This window comes from Artemia franciscana, chromosome 20, assembly GCF_032884065.1.
Source record: "Artemia franciscana chromosome 20, ASM3288406v1, whole genome shotgun sequence".
NCBI classification, from domain to species: domain Eukaryota; kingdom Metazoa; phylum Arthropoda; class Branchiopoda; order Anostraca; family Artemiidae; genus Artemia; species Artemia franciscana.
The window spans coordinates 1,935,448-1,950,356 of record NC_088882.1 but is presented as its reverse complement, the minus strand read 5'-3'; the positions used below and the strand labels follow the sequence as shown (position 1 = coordinate 1,950,356).

At 34.1% G+C, this 14,909-nt stretch overlaps 1 protein-coding gene across 6 annotated transcripts in view; it reads right to left on the bottom strand.

Annotated features, from left to right (window-relative positions):
• LOC136040265 (uncharacterized) overlaps positions 1-14,909 on the bottom strand; it is a 293,795-nt gene that overhangs the window by 261,010 nt on the left and 17,876 nt on the right. For 5 of the 6 annotated variants that reach the window (XM_065724489.1, XM_065724490.1, XM_065724492.1 and 2 more), the window contains exon 3: positions 7,656-7,854. In XM_065724489.1, the coding sequence (XP_065580561.1) occupies positions 7,656-7,854 (199 nt within the window). Of the gene's footprint in view, positions 1-3,584; positions 3,610-7,655; positions 7,855-14,909 lie in introns of those variants that run through there. The other variant, XM_065724491.1, reaches the window with a different exon arrangement.

The window sequence follows — 14,909 nt, the reverse complement described above, 5'->3', positions numbered from 1 at the left end:
AATATCGAAATACATAGGTAAAAATACATAGGTCTGAACAAAGGTTCAGATGGCAAAAAAAGAAAATCCATCAGTTACAAATGACAACCCAGTGAATAAAAAAGAAACTAAGGCAAAAAACTTGAAGACAAAAAAAAATAAAAAAGACAACAGTTAAAAAAGACAACCCTGTTTACAAGAAAACAAAAGACAACATATTTGTAAACTTTGATAATTTTACTTCAATATCTATTTGAAACAATACAGTGCATAAAAAATAAATATATTAATTTTAGGGCATCAACAGTGTTCTTGTCTTCTTTTTCTTCTTCTTTGAAGTTCAATGTACCATGATAATCAGTTCTTGGAAGATAGCTTTTTGTTAAAACTATAATCTTTACACTTGATCACCAAAGTATGATGTCACCAATTCAAATGGAAAGATATTAAATGCATGCATTCTTTTAATTTATTCTCTTTAATTTACATTACATTTCTTATACCATAAAAAAAAACTGATATATAGATTTGGAAACTTCATTCTAAACCAAAAGTCCACATATTTTTCTCAGTACCATATGTATAAAGTAAAAATAAAATTATACACAAAAATTTAGGTACTTGCATGATATACCCCTTGCTGCTCAAGTTGTTCATGCATTGACACAATGTAAACTGGTTTCTTTCAACTTAATGCGAGAATAGACAAAGTGAAGTGATAGAATAGATGGAAAATATACAGTTTGGGATATATATTCACACATTAAGTAGGGGGAGGGGGTAAAGTATTTGGACAGTTTGAAGTCAGAAAACAATTCTTACTTCATAATACCAGAATAATTGTAGCTAATAAATTTTGCAGGCGGATCCACTATACTTTACCCCCACCCCCTAATGTGCAAATTTGTAGCCGAAATTCATTTCTAAAGTATTATATTTTTATCATACTTGATATAATTTCTTAGGATTAACCTATCTTCACTTCTTGAGCGGTGTATCATACAAGTACCCAAATTTGTAATTGCTATTTGAGACTGCAGAACAAAGCTTTGTAAAAACCTAATTTTGACATATTCAACTGTAATTCTGACATCCCAAATTTTCTAAAACAAATTTTTGGAAAAAACAATAACACAGTACTTATTTATCTTGAGACATGCAATCCCATGAGTTGACAATACTTACAATATTAGTTTCTCTACTATTTTTGTATGTTTTTTTCAGCTTATTAAAATTATTCCAAAAACAAACTGAATAAAATTGCCATGAAATATGTAGCTATTAAGCAGCTAGAATAAATACACAAATCTAGACTAAAATGAAACAAACAAAACAAAATAAAGGTAAAGAGTGACAACGTACTGCAAGTTACTCTAGCACCATATCCAACACTGATAATTCTAAATCTTCACTAATAGAGATAGATGAACACCAAAGAAAAAACAAGGATCAATCAAGTACATATGGTTGAAGTTTTTCTGCAGGAAGGATAAAAACAGCTTCCCTTAAATTACCTTAAATTTCAGTTTGGAGCAATCTAAGGATTGTTCTATTTGAAGCTCCAGAGTTGATGTTTGAAGATGTTTGATGTTTTAAATGTAGAGTTGATGCTTTATGATGTTTTATGTTTATGTGAAGATGTTTGATGTTTTAAATGTAGAGTTGATGTTTTATGTTTATGTGAAGATGTTTTAAATGTAGAGTTGATGTTTTATGATGTTTTATGTTTATGTGAAGATGTTTGATGTTTTAAATGTAGAGTTGATGTTTTATCAGAGTTGATGTTTTAAATGTAGTTCAGTGACCAGGTGCTGTTGGATGTTGGGGTGGCGCGTCTATATTAATCACTAATTTAGGAAAACAGTCTTCCTTTTCTTCTGTCTCTCCTTCTTTTTTTTTTCTTTTTTTTTGTGCTGTTGCATTGGTGATTTCTCTTTTCATGATATATATGTAACCTAATATTTTATTTCCAGAAGCATACATATTAACAAAACAAGGTCTTCTAGTGTTGTTATTCAAAATATGATGCATACATTGGTGGCTCTAGGGGGTCAGAAAGACCTGCCCCCCTCCTGTGCCCAAGATTTTTTCTGGCAACCTTTTTCCTTTTTTTTTCTTTTTTTAAAATAAACTTGTCAATTTAGTCAATTATTGGCACCTTTGTAGCATTACCCCCCCCCCCAAAAAAAAAAATATTTTGCTTGTTGGCTACCTTGTCACATGGGGCCTCCCCCAAGATTTTGCTCTGTATCCACCCATGGATGCATAAGTTCAATATTACCAAAAATGAAGCTATTTTGTTTATTTGCTGGTTTTAATAATGTATATGACTTTTAAGCCCTACCCTCCATGCTCCTCAAATTTAATTTGTATTTTAGTTCTATTTAGTATGTTCAAGCTTTGCTCCCTATTAAAGCTTTTCCTTGTTTTTTGTGGCTTAACCTGCTAACTGACTATTCAGTATTTAATGCAAGCCCTGTCTGTTCTAGGGAATTGTAGTAAATGTCTTCACAAGGAAATTACAAATTTGGGTACAATTCTAGTTAATTGACTTCTGGCTAACAGAAAGGGTTTAGGTTAGAAAAATGAAACTTTCAGGGATGAATCTAAAGACTAAAATAAGTCCCAGGAAGGTGTTTTGAAGCAGCTACCTCCACTCCTTCTCCCTCTAGAGGGCCCTGATCTTTGATGACCTTTAAAAATAAGTGTGTTTTTAAAGTGAAACCTTGCAAAATAGATCTTCTGCTTAATTGAAGTACAACAAAATTGTTTTCAGCTTCATAAGCTTTGCTCAATTCCATTTTATAAGGTTTTAAAGATATGCAAATACATTTCCTAAATTTTGAAAAAAAAATCATTGATATGGCTCAAAATTCTACTCAAATAACAGGAATTGCATTTTTCAGAACTAAAGGCAACAACAAGGAGAAAAATCAACTAGTAACTAAAAATTAAGAAAAAATGTTGTTTTGTCAAAATTTCAATAGGTACAGACCTGTCATGTAGGCAAATTTCAGGATCCTCTAGAGGGAGAAGGAGTGGATGTGGGTACTTTAGAATAACTTCCTCTGACATACTTTAGCCTTTAGACCCATCCCTGGAAGTTTCACTTTCCTAGCCTAAACCCTTTCCGAGATAGCAAGAAGTCAAGTAACTAGAATTTTACCCAAGTTTGTTGTTTTTTGGTTTCTTTTTTCAGGGGGGGGGATTAAATAGATGATGTATTTGCAAAAGCTGATAGGGTAGCCTGTTAGCTTAATAGATGAATGGAATGTTTACAGATTCTATTAAAGAGGTTTTACATTTTATAAGTGATTTTTATAAACACATTTTCAAGGAATGGACCATTGCCTAATACTTTGGGTTTATAAATTCCTTATGAAATGTAGAATTTTATAACAAGCCTTTAGCTGTGGCAACCACAAAAAGGACATGACAATGATATTATCTGATTAATTAGTTTCAGATCTATTATTACACTAAGACATCATATTACTGCTGTCATATTACTCGGACTCATCGTATTTACTATTATTACTTATCATTATTACTGCTTATCATATTACTCGGACTTCTTCCTAAGAAAATCATTTAAATTTACTTACAAAATTGAAAAATTTGCTTAATTACAACAAGAAAACACGCAAGTTTGAAATTCAAGCTTGTTTCATGATTTGAAATTCAAAGTTCGGAGATGCTGAATGCCAAAGGAATATCACATTCGGCATTTAGCTTATTACAGTTATTCAGATCGCAAGTCTTTGAATCCTTACATAGGACTCTGATTTACAGTGGCTATACATTGCCTGTCTGTCTTTGATGCTGAATGCCAAAGGAATATTACATTCTACAATGGCATTTAGCTTTTTACAGAGTTGGTCAGATCGCAAGTCTTTGAACTCCGACATATGACTCTGATTTACATTGCCTGTCTGTCTTGAGTTTTTAGTACTTTTGACAAAGCTTCTTATTGTTCTAATCCAACGAACGTAGTCTTTCAGAAGTCGTTCTTAAAGAATTAGGACATAATTCAAAACTTAGCGTAAAGATCGAGGGGTCAAAGAAGAGCAATCCTCCTCGTGTACGTAATAATTTCCGTTTGTCTTAAGTTTTAATGTTGCTCCTTACTTTCAGTTGGAAAAAACTTTTTTTATTTAATTTCTCATCGCTCTATAAATAGTACCGGGAAATCTGGCTACACCTCAATGGAATTTGTTCCTCCCCACGGATGTATTCTCTAGCGAAAGTAAAACAGTTCAAAATAGGGATGATACCTTTTTATTGACAGTGAATAGATATAAAATTATTTAACTGGATATTTCGAACACATATACAGTGTTCATCATCAGGAGTTTTACTGCTGATGATGAACACTGTATATGTGTTCGAAATATCCAGTTAAATAATTTTATATCTATTCACTGTCAATAAAAAGGTATCATCCCTATTTTGAACTGTTTTACTTTCGTCATGGAAAGGCAGTGTGGTCCTCGAAGTTATCTATTCTCTAGATAATTCATTCCTGGTGAAAATTTACCCCGGGCAATTAAATTTAACATCTCCACGCGTAAAATTGAGTAGGCGAAGAGAAAGCAAGGCATAAGACGAATTTCGTATAGGAATGATGGCAAATTCCCGCTGTGTAATATATCCCTGAAAAATTCACCCATTGGAAACTTACCTCCTCATGGAAAATTATCCCCGAGAAAAATCCCACCATCAGAAAATTTGCCCCCCCCCCAAACATCCAAAAAATTTACGCATACTTCCCAATAAAAAATACTATACGTAAGCAATGGGAAAATTCTGTAACTTAAAGGCCTTTCCCCAGGGGCTGTGGGGGGATAACGATATCTCCAAAGGCATAGTTATTCACTCTTTCAAGTATGCTGAACAAAATAAATATCTCAGAATTTTGATCAAACGATTTGGAGAAAAGAGGGGCGTGGGAGGGAGACCTTCAATTTTTTGGTCATTTAAAAAGGGCACCAGAAATTTCAATTTCCACTTGAATGAACCCTCTCCTGATATTCTAGGATGACTGGGTTGATACGATTGCTCCTGAGAAAAAGACAAAAGGAAATAAACACGCATCCGTTTTCTTTCTTCTGGCAAAAAATGCAAATTTTTGCAGATAGGAGCTTGAAACCTCTACAGTAAGGTTCCCTGATACGCTGAATCTGATGGTGTGATTTCCATTAAGATTATACGGCTTTTAGAGGGCGTTTCCCCTTTTTCGAAAATACGGCAGATTTTATCAGGCTCGTAACGTTTGATAAGTAAGACCAAACTTAATGAAACTTATATATTTGACGTCAGTATAAAAATCCGATACTTTCGATATATCTACTGGTATTAAAATTTCGCTTATTAGAGTTTCGGTTACCATTGAGCCGGGTCACTCCTTACTTACAGGTCGCTACCATGAACTGTTTAATTATTTCAGGTGACCAATGATAGACCATTCCACATAGACCTTACGTAAAGTAGCTGATGTTGTAAACTGATAATTTGAATCTACTATTACTCTGGAATTCGAATTATTTTTATTAGTGAATAAAGCAAATTCAATAATATGATATGTGAACCTTCTTTCGATGTTGTAAATGTTGACTCACTGAAAGGATATACGGGCCTATATGGACAATTTCCCCCCTATATTTTGAAAAAATCGGTTTTGTAGAAAAAATCCTTGACTCCTCTCGCTATATTTTCTTGAACGGTCCCCGTGTTACTGTCAAGCGATGAAGCACCAATCTCATATAAATCATGAAATACAAAAATGACTATGATTGGGTAATCACTTATTAATTAATAAGGCAATCACTTGTTTATTAATAATTTGACATTTTCGCAACATATTATTTTTGAACCCGAGGGGGTGCAAATTCAGAGGAAGAGCCCAAAATAGCCAAAGCACAGGGAAAACCTCGAGATTTAGGAGAGTGAGGTTGTTCCTCCCCTCACTTCATTTGCAGGGGCCAACACTTAGAGTTCTCAAAGATGGAAATTGACACCTAAAGCTACAACTTTAAAATACTAAATTATGAGGCCATTGTTTTATTTACTCTTCATATACAAAACCTTCCAGTTGTTTGACTAAGTTATATCATTGAATGACTCTCTGAGATATTATATGCTATAACCTTGAAATTATTTGCATTTCCTTACCTTTTGAAGAAGGTCAGTGTTTTTTTTTTTTTTTTTTTTGCTACTGCTTCTCAATTTAGGCTATAATATTTTAAATGTGCAGCCGGATTCAATTTAACGTCGTTATAGTAATATTTACACATAGGAAGTTGTGGGTAGGGAAAAAACAAAACTTTCTTAAAAAAATAGAAATGCAGCTCTAGGAGCGTCTGACTCTTCTTCGCCATATTTCTATGAAATCAACACACGCCCCCCTTTTACCACCCTTTAACCCCTTTACCCCCTTTACCGTGTACATATCAGAGCGCCGCGAGTCCCACACAGCTCCACCAGACTTGGCACACTCCCGCCACGCTGGGCCCGTGATACCTGGTGCACATGATTCTAAAACTGGGCACCCCCTCAGAAAGGATTTATCTCTAGGAAAAGTAATAACTATGGTGGAGAGGGAAGAGACATTAGAATAAACAATCAATAAGCGAACATGAGAAATCGTGGATGTTTTTGGACATTTTCTGCGTAAGTTCTGGTGTTTGCCTAAAATTAAGATTAAAAATGTACGGATTATGCGTTCAGAGATACCATGGGAAAGACTTAATGATGAACAAGTTTATATTAATGACAGCTTATAACAGTGAATTTACGAGAAAATGTGAAATTTTATTCAAGGGCAGTTTACGCATATTTTATTAAAAGAAAGGAAAGCCTCAAAGAACCCCTCCCAACCCCTCAATATTTCCTATAGGTAACGCTTATTCAAATTATAAAACAAACTATTGTTTTTATTGTCGACCTCCCCCCCCCTCGAAAAAAACCAAACGCATATAACTGGGAAGGAGGCTTACAAGAATCCATTCTTGGGCTGAAATATATAATCATTATTTAATATAGTTTTTGTAGTTTTTGAAGATTAAATTTTACGGAGCTTTCAAACGGTCATCATTGCTGATACCCCTATCCCTCCTGGTGATGTAGCTTAATGTTAGTTACACTTAACTTTTTCTCTGCATTCATTAATTATTATATTGTTTCTACCAGTGTTATAGAATAAAAAGCCTCATAGGGAGCTAAAGTATACGAGAATTTTTATAATTTAACTCATGACTTAACAAATTAGATTATATTACTGATATATTCAGTCATACATGGGTAACCTAGATATGATGTACTGGTTATATTGCAATTTTTTGTTAATTTTTGTTTTTTTTGTTTTTTTTTTAGATTTTTTTTCTTTTTTTTTAGTTTTTCTTTTAGTTTTTTTCCTTTCTTTTTTATTTTATTTTTTATTTTTACATTTTTATTATTTTTTTTTCATTTTTTTATCTTTATTTATTATTTTTTTTTTTTTAGTTTTTTATTTTTTTCGTTAGTTTTTTTAGTACAGACTTACAAACAGACAGACAAACGGACAGACAAACATTACATTTATATATATATCGATGTATCGATGCCTCTTCAGAGGCTGCGCCACGGAATAGCCGTCCCCTTGCTCCCCCAAGCTACTAAATTGCTCCCCCAATGCTTACCTGTACATTTCAGGTCCCGTCTGAGCTCATCTGAACCCATAAAACAGTTAGGAACTCCGTCACATAATTTGCTAATTTCAAATAATTGTAATACATCTACAGACTCATTCACTTGACATCCAAATAAGCCGTCTTCTAAATGCAAGAAAAATAACTCTCGTCGGATGCCAAAACCGAGATCTGAGTATTGAGCATAGATCTGAAATAAAAATATTGTTATTATTTTGCATTCATTTTATTTGGTGCTTATCGGTTATATAATAGACACTATAAAATTCCGACACAAGAAACTGGCCAAGTAACTTCTTTATACTGTCGATCATTTGGATGGCAAAGATCAGATGGGATAATAACCGGTTAGTTTGCTTTGACTAGTGATATAAAATAGTGTCTCACCATGGATGTTCAAGTTAAGATCAGGGATTTGCCAGGGACCGAAGAACAGACAATTATATTTCTCCAGGATAAGGGGTTGGTGTCCAAAAAAAAAATATATCAAACTTAATATATGCTATGCTTTACCACCCACCCCCCCTAATGTGCAAATATATAGTCCAAATTTGTTTCTAAACAATTATGTATTCATCATATTTTGTTTCATTTCATTAGCATTAACCGACCTCCCCTTCCCGAGTGTCTATTATATAACCGATAATTACCTTTTATTTTACTAAGTTATTTTTATTTATTAGTTTAACCAACAAATCAGTAAGCATGAGAAACTGAAGAAAGTTATTCAGATTTGTTTCCGAGAAAATAACATGTATTCAACACCACCTAATGTTGCCCAGAAAATAATAAGGATCGTTGTACAAATTTAAATAAAAATACTATTTACATTAACTTAATTAATCTACTCTGCATTAGCCTGACAATAAAAGACTCATTTTTCCAAATTGTTTTTTTTTTCTTTTGGTTTTTACTTCTTTGTGCTTATGAATTTAACTTTTGATTTTAATTGGAATCGATTTTCAACAATTAAACTTGAACTTAATTTAAGGTTTTTTTGTTTACTTGCAGTTCTGCTAGACAACGCTGTACAGTAAGGGACACTAGCAGGAGCGCAGTTAAATGGGAACTCCCCAACCCCAAAATTAGGGGGTATCTTTTGGCGTCTTTGGTGCTTTATTTAGCTTATGTGTCCACATTTATTGGCACACTGGATAATTTCGTCGGCACATTCTTTATACCCCCTTCAAACTCAAAACTCTAGCTTCACTCCTGGGCAACAGTAGTTTCAGCCCAATTATACCCATGTAAGAGTTCCAAAGGCTCATTTTTATTTAGTGTCTTATATTCTTTGCCGCAGGTGGTCATAGTCTAAATAGAAGAATTAGTGCTGCTATCCTAGTTCTGCTCCCCTTCTGCTTCTGATAAGCAGAGTTCTGCTCTATTAAAATAAAATGATTACACATTAGGGACCATTGTTCCATAAAAATTCAATAGGATTTAACATATTCCTGACCAGTGTTGGTCATGCAGAAATACCTCTCCTCGCCACCATTGACAAATTATTCAATTGTCAATAACAAATTGCATGTGTACATTAAAAAAGAAGAAACACCTTTCCTTTAACTATTGAGTCCCAAAGGCTCATTTCTTATTTCAAATATATTGTTTCTTATTTCTAATATCTCATTTCATTTCTTTTTCTTATTGCTGCTCTGTCTGGAGTAATATTAAGAAATCTCTACTCTGCTCACTTCAAAGAGCCCAAAATAGGGCAGTGAAGGCTACTTTTCCTCTCCCTCGGCTTTACCCTTCCTCTGATCTTTATAGTGATACTGGAATAGCTTCGCTGTATCATATTATAGGTAAAAGTACTCTTTATTTAGCACATTCTGCTTTTCTAGGTACTCTCCCACCACCTCTGCAGCGATTTTTCTCATGGACAGGCTCAGGTAGGTACTCTTCTTCTTTACGTAATTCTTCTCGACGATTTATTTTACCAAAAATATCTTCTACAGCAGCCCAGAGGTCTCCTGTATATCAATCAATTCTATTATGGAACTCCGTCCTTTCGGATATCCCTCTTTTTCTTCCTGCAAAGACATTATTTCGTCGGGTCTTTCCAGTTCCATAATTTTTCTCTCTCTCTTTTTAAGTCTATCCTAATTTGTATGTCTCTCTTCTCTTCTTTTAAAATCATTTTCAGCTATTAGTTAAATCTCCTTCTAAATCTTCTATCTGTTAAATATCCAATCTGTTAAATGTCCTTGTCTTGTTCCAGTTTTTTTTTATTTATATTTTACAAAAGTGTTTTTTTTCTTCTTGTTCTCTGTGATCCATTGCAAGCAAAGCTTCTTGGGCCTAGTAACCGCTTTACTTTTGTAATAGTTTTTCTTTTAGTATTAATAAATTGATTTATTGATTGATTGATTAACGAGAAATTAATTTTCTTCTCACTTTTTTTTCAAGTGTGTACCTTTAAGCCAAAAATTAAAGTCAGGGTGAGAAAACAGGGGACATATTACCGCTAATCAGCTAATGGCGCTAATCTCGTCTAGGATCAGTTTGGTATGCCAACAAAACTTTTTCCCGCTTTACTCCTTTATAAATACTTTTAAGAACTTAGCAAACTGTTGGTTCTTACCAGGTTCTTTGGTAGGAACTTACAAAACCCTAGGTTCTTTGGCAGGCTCTTTGATTGGAACTTACTAAACTGTAGGTTCTTACCAGGTTTTTTGGTAGGTTCTTTGTTTGGAACTTACCAAACCGCTGGTTCTTATCAGGTTCTTTGGTAGGCTGTTTATGTTGCTGTTTAAGGAGCTCATACCTGTTTTTTTCTCTCGTTTCAATTTTACCACTATCAGCTAATGGCGCTATTTCGTCTAGGATCTCGTCTAGTGATGAATAAATCTTATCTTATCAAAACACGCTGTATATTGACTGTGAACTTTTGTATGGTGGTGTCAATTGGAGCATCAAGCCCTGAGACCGACCCGGTTTTAAAAATATCCCTTTTTGGCTATTTTTTTTATTTAAAAAATGCATTATTCGGTATTTTTTTAGAGTTGAAAAAATGACGAACTCACCCACCCAACTCAATTTGAAAATATCCTTACCCCCTCCTCTAAATGTTTCTGAATGGACGCCATTGGTTTTGTGCCAAAACCAATAGCACCAAAAATGCTTAAACATAGAGGCCTGTTCTTACTAAGCCCTTTAAATTCAGTCAAATCTAATTCAAGTGGTTAAGCATTAATTTCCATCATTAGTTGTTTCTCGTTTGCTAAACTAAAGGGAAAGAGAGAGAACACTTCCCTGTAATTTTATGGTAAAAGGTGCGCTTTGCTTTGATTGGTTTATACCAGGGACGTATTTTCGTTACCCATTCACATTTTTAAAGAGCCAAATAACTAATTAGGTTCTAAGCAAGGCCGTATCCAGGGGTGTGGAGGTTCACCCCCCTCCCCCCTAAATGTTTGCATGACTTGTGAAAATGTAACAAAAATGGATATAAACAAATTTTTTATGCGTTGTTTTTTAGTTTTTTTGTGTAAATAACCTCCGAAAAAAATCCCGGTGTAAAGCATCTCCCAAAAAAAATTGGATACAGCCGTGGTTTTAAGACTGCACTTCTGAATGGTCGTTTAATGTTTTGATTTTCAGCCACCTTTTCGTTTTTGTTTCCATAAAATAACTCTTTTTTGTGTTTTTCGCTATTTTACTGTTAAAGGAAACGAGGGTTGGTGGTGTGACTATGTGAGCTTAGCCAGAGTCGACCCAGCTCCAAATGGGTATCTAGAGAAATCGGGGGGATGGTAAACAGAGAGAGTGTTTGAAAAAACAGGGTGCCTGGCCCCAAGCCTCCCATTGCATTTTCTGGAACATGTCTTTAAAAAAAAGTTATATAATAAATATTTTACATAGCCGTGAATTAAACTTAAGTTGATCTTATTCGTTATCACTTGGGGATTTTAAAAACTAGTCATCGCTGCAAGTCGTAAACAAAGTTATCTAGGTTGGAAAAAACTCGTCAATGAGAAAGCAAGGGGAACCAAGGAGGGAGGGGGTGGAATTGCCTCCCATAGATTTCGAGAAATACCTACTTTGGTCTCATTGAAAAAAAATCTCTCCATTTATATAGTCGCTACATAAAAAAAATTTTAAAATTATTTTATAAAATTATAAAAATTAATATATAATATAAAATAATTTTTATAATTTTATATGATAATTTTATATAATTTTATAAATATAAAAATAACTATAAAAATTATTTTTTTAAGAGAAATTGGAGGGATAAATCTAGGGGTGTCAAGTCACGCCAAATGCAGGGGATGGGGCTTTTTTAATGAAGATATTAAAAAAGTATTTTCCATTTTTTTGGGGGGGATATCCCCCTCCCCCCACAAAAGTGTTTTCTTTTAAATATACAGGGGTTAATAGAATCTATGGGGGCACCTTCCTTTCCATTACCACCTCTGGATAGATTCCCTCCTCCAAAGTCTATGGCGGTGAAATATCGATGATATGGTAATTATGTGCGTTCAGCCCATTCTCCATTACGGTACCTTGTATGTTGAAAAAGAAAAAATATAGTTAAAATTGTCCATAGAAACAAAATTGCATGCAATTAAAGTGCAAGTAATATATCCCGTGCGTTATTTGATCACTTTAATTAACTTCAACTTTGAGAAGCAAAATAATAAAAACTAATTTTCAGTTCCACAATTAGAAGACAAATGGGAAAAGTTACACTTTCTAAGCTGACAAAAACACGTGATTCAAGCTAATTTGAACACCTTTGACCCCTCCCCCACTTAAGATCGCTTCTTGTTCAAGCTCCTTATCAACACTATATAGATATTGAAAAACAAGAGGCTAACACTGTAAACTTTTTACTATTATAACAAAGTAAACTATTTTACACAACTAAGAAGATGTAGACGCTATTTTTGATATTAAATAAAAAAAACAAGTTTTTTTAACTGAAAGTAAGGAGCGACATTAAAACTTAAAACGAACAGAAATTACTTCGTATATGAAAGAGGCTGCTTCCTCATCAACGCCCCGCTCTTCACACTAAAGTTTGACTCTGTCTCTCAATTCTTCTTTTTAATTAGTAAAAAACTTTAGCGTAAAGAGCGGGGCGTTGATGAGGAAGCAGCCTCTTTCATATACGAAGTAATTTCTGTTCGTTTTAAGTTTTAATGTCGCTCCTTACTTTCAGTTAAAAAAACTTGTTTTTTTTATTTAATTTCTGAACGTTTTTGAATCAATGCATGTTTTGATTTTGGCTCTCCGCAGAGGAATAATTAAAACGAAATTTGCATTTTTTTTTTTTTTTTTTTTGGTTAAATGGCTTTCTCATAATTTTGATCGAATGATTTTGAGAAAAAAAGAGCGGGAGAGGAAGCCTAGTTGCCCTCCGATTTTTTGGTTAATTAAAAAGGCAACTAGAACTTTTAATTTTTTACGAATATTTTTATTAGTAAAAGATTTACGTAACTTATAAATTAGCTTACATAAAGGACTTTTGTATTCTCATATTTTTATTACATATATGAGGGGGTTCGCCCCCTTGTCAGATCCTCGCTCTTTACACTAAAGCTTAAATTTTGTCCCAATTCATTAAGAATGACCCCAGAATCACAAAAGCCGTAGTATAAATAGTTGAAATTACTAAAAATACTTTAACGTAAAGAGCGAGGTATTAGGAGGAGGTGAGCCCCTCAAATGGGTAATAATTTCTGTTTGTTTTAAGTTTTAATGCTTTTCCTTACTTCCAGCTGAAAGAACTTTTTCATATTTATTTTTTCATTGTGTTTTTAAATTATGCTAGTAAATCCTGCGCTCCCTTCATGGAGATTTTCTTCCCCCATGACAAATTATCGATGGAAAGTTCCCCCAGCATATCCCCCTCTTCTCAAACCCTCCCCCAACCAAAAAAATCCTCCTGAAAACGCCTGTACACTTCCAAATAACCATTACTATATGTAAGCATTGGTCAAAGTTTGTAACTTGTTGCCCCTCCCATGGGGACTGTGGGGGAGTAAGTGGTCCCCAAAGACATAGTTATAAGGTTTTTGGACTACGCTGAATAAAATGGCTATCTCAGAATTTTGATCCGTTGACTTTGGTAAAATAATTAGCGTAGGAGGGGGCCTAGGTGCCCTCCAATTTTTTTGGTCACTTAAAAAGGGCACTAGAACTTTTCATTTCCGTTAGAATGAGCCCTCTTGCAACATTCTAGGACAACTGGGTCGATACGATCACCCCTGGGAAAAAAAAACAACAAAAAACAAATAAACACGCATCCGTGATCTGCCTTCTGGCAAAAAATACAAAATTCCACATTTTTGTAGATAGGAGCTTGAAACTTCTACAGTAGGGTTCTCTGATACGCTGAATCTGATGGTGTGATTTTCGTTAAGATTCTATGACTTCTAGGGGGCGTTTCCCCCTATTTTCTAAAATAACGCAAATTTTCTCAGGCTCGTAAGTTTTGATGGGTAAGACTAAACTTGATGAAACTTATATATTTAAAATCAGCATTAAAATACGATTCTTTTGATGTAGGTATTGGTATCAAAATTGCCTTTTTTAGAGTTTTGGTTACTATAGAGCCGGGTCGCTCCTTACTACAGTTCGTTACCACGAACTGTTTGATTAGTGCAAAATACTAACTTCCAGTTTCATAGATCAAAGTGATTTTAGAGTGAAATTCATAATTTTGAAACAACAAAAGAGAATTTTTTGAAAATTGTCGAGTTAGCGCCAAACAGTCCTGCGGTTAAGAGGGTCCAAGGGGGCAAAATATGTTTGTATAGATCACTTCAATTAACTTCAACTTTGAGACATAACTTTTATTTTTGACTAGTCAGAGAGAAGACTGAAGGCAAATTTTTTAAAGTAGAAGAGATAGAAGTTTCCCAAGGTCTGGATCCCTGTTTACATACTAATTTAGGTGGATCCAAGAAGAAGTCTTTGGGGCAGGAGCCCTCCCCCTAGAGGGCCAAAAGTTCAGCTAATTACAATAGTGGAGGGACAAAAAATATCAATAGAGGAGCCAAAGTTTCGTTTATGGGCCCCTAAAAACCCATTTCGTAAAACTCTTTAAAAACGCATTATGGGTGTAAAATATTTGGAAATATTTGGCTTATAAAGGCTTTCCACGTCAAGCTCTTGCTGTTTAAACTGTGTTTTATAAGTACAGTGACGGAAAAAAACGGATCATTCTTAAAACTAAACTTCTTTTATTGACATTTGTAATTAAAACGTGGCGCTTGCATTACTAGATCCACCCTT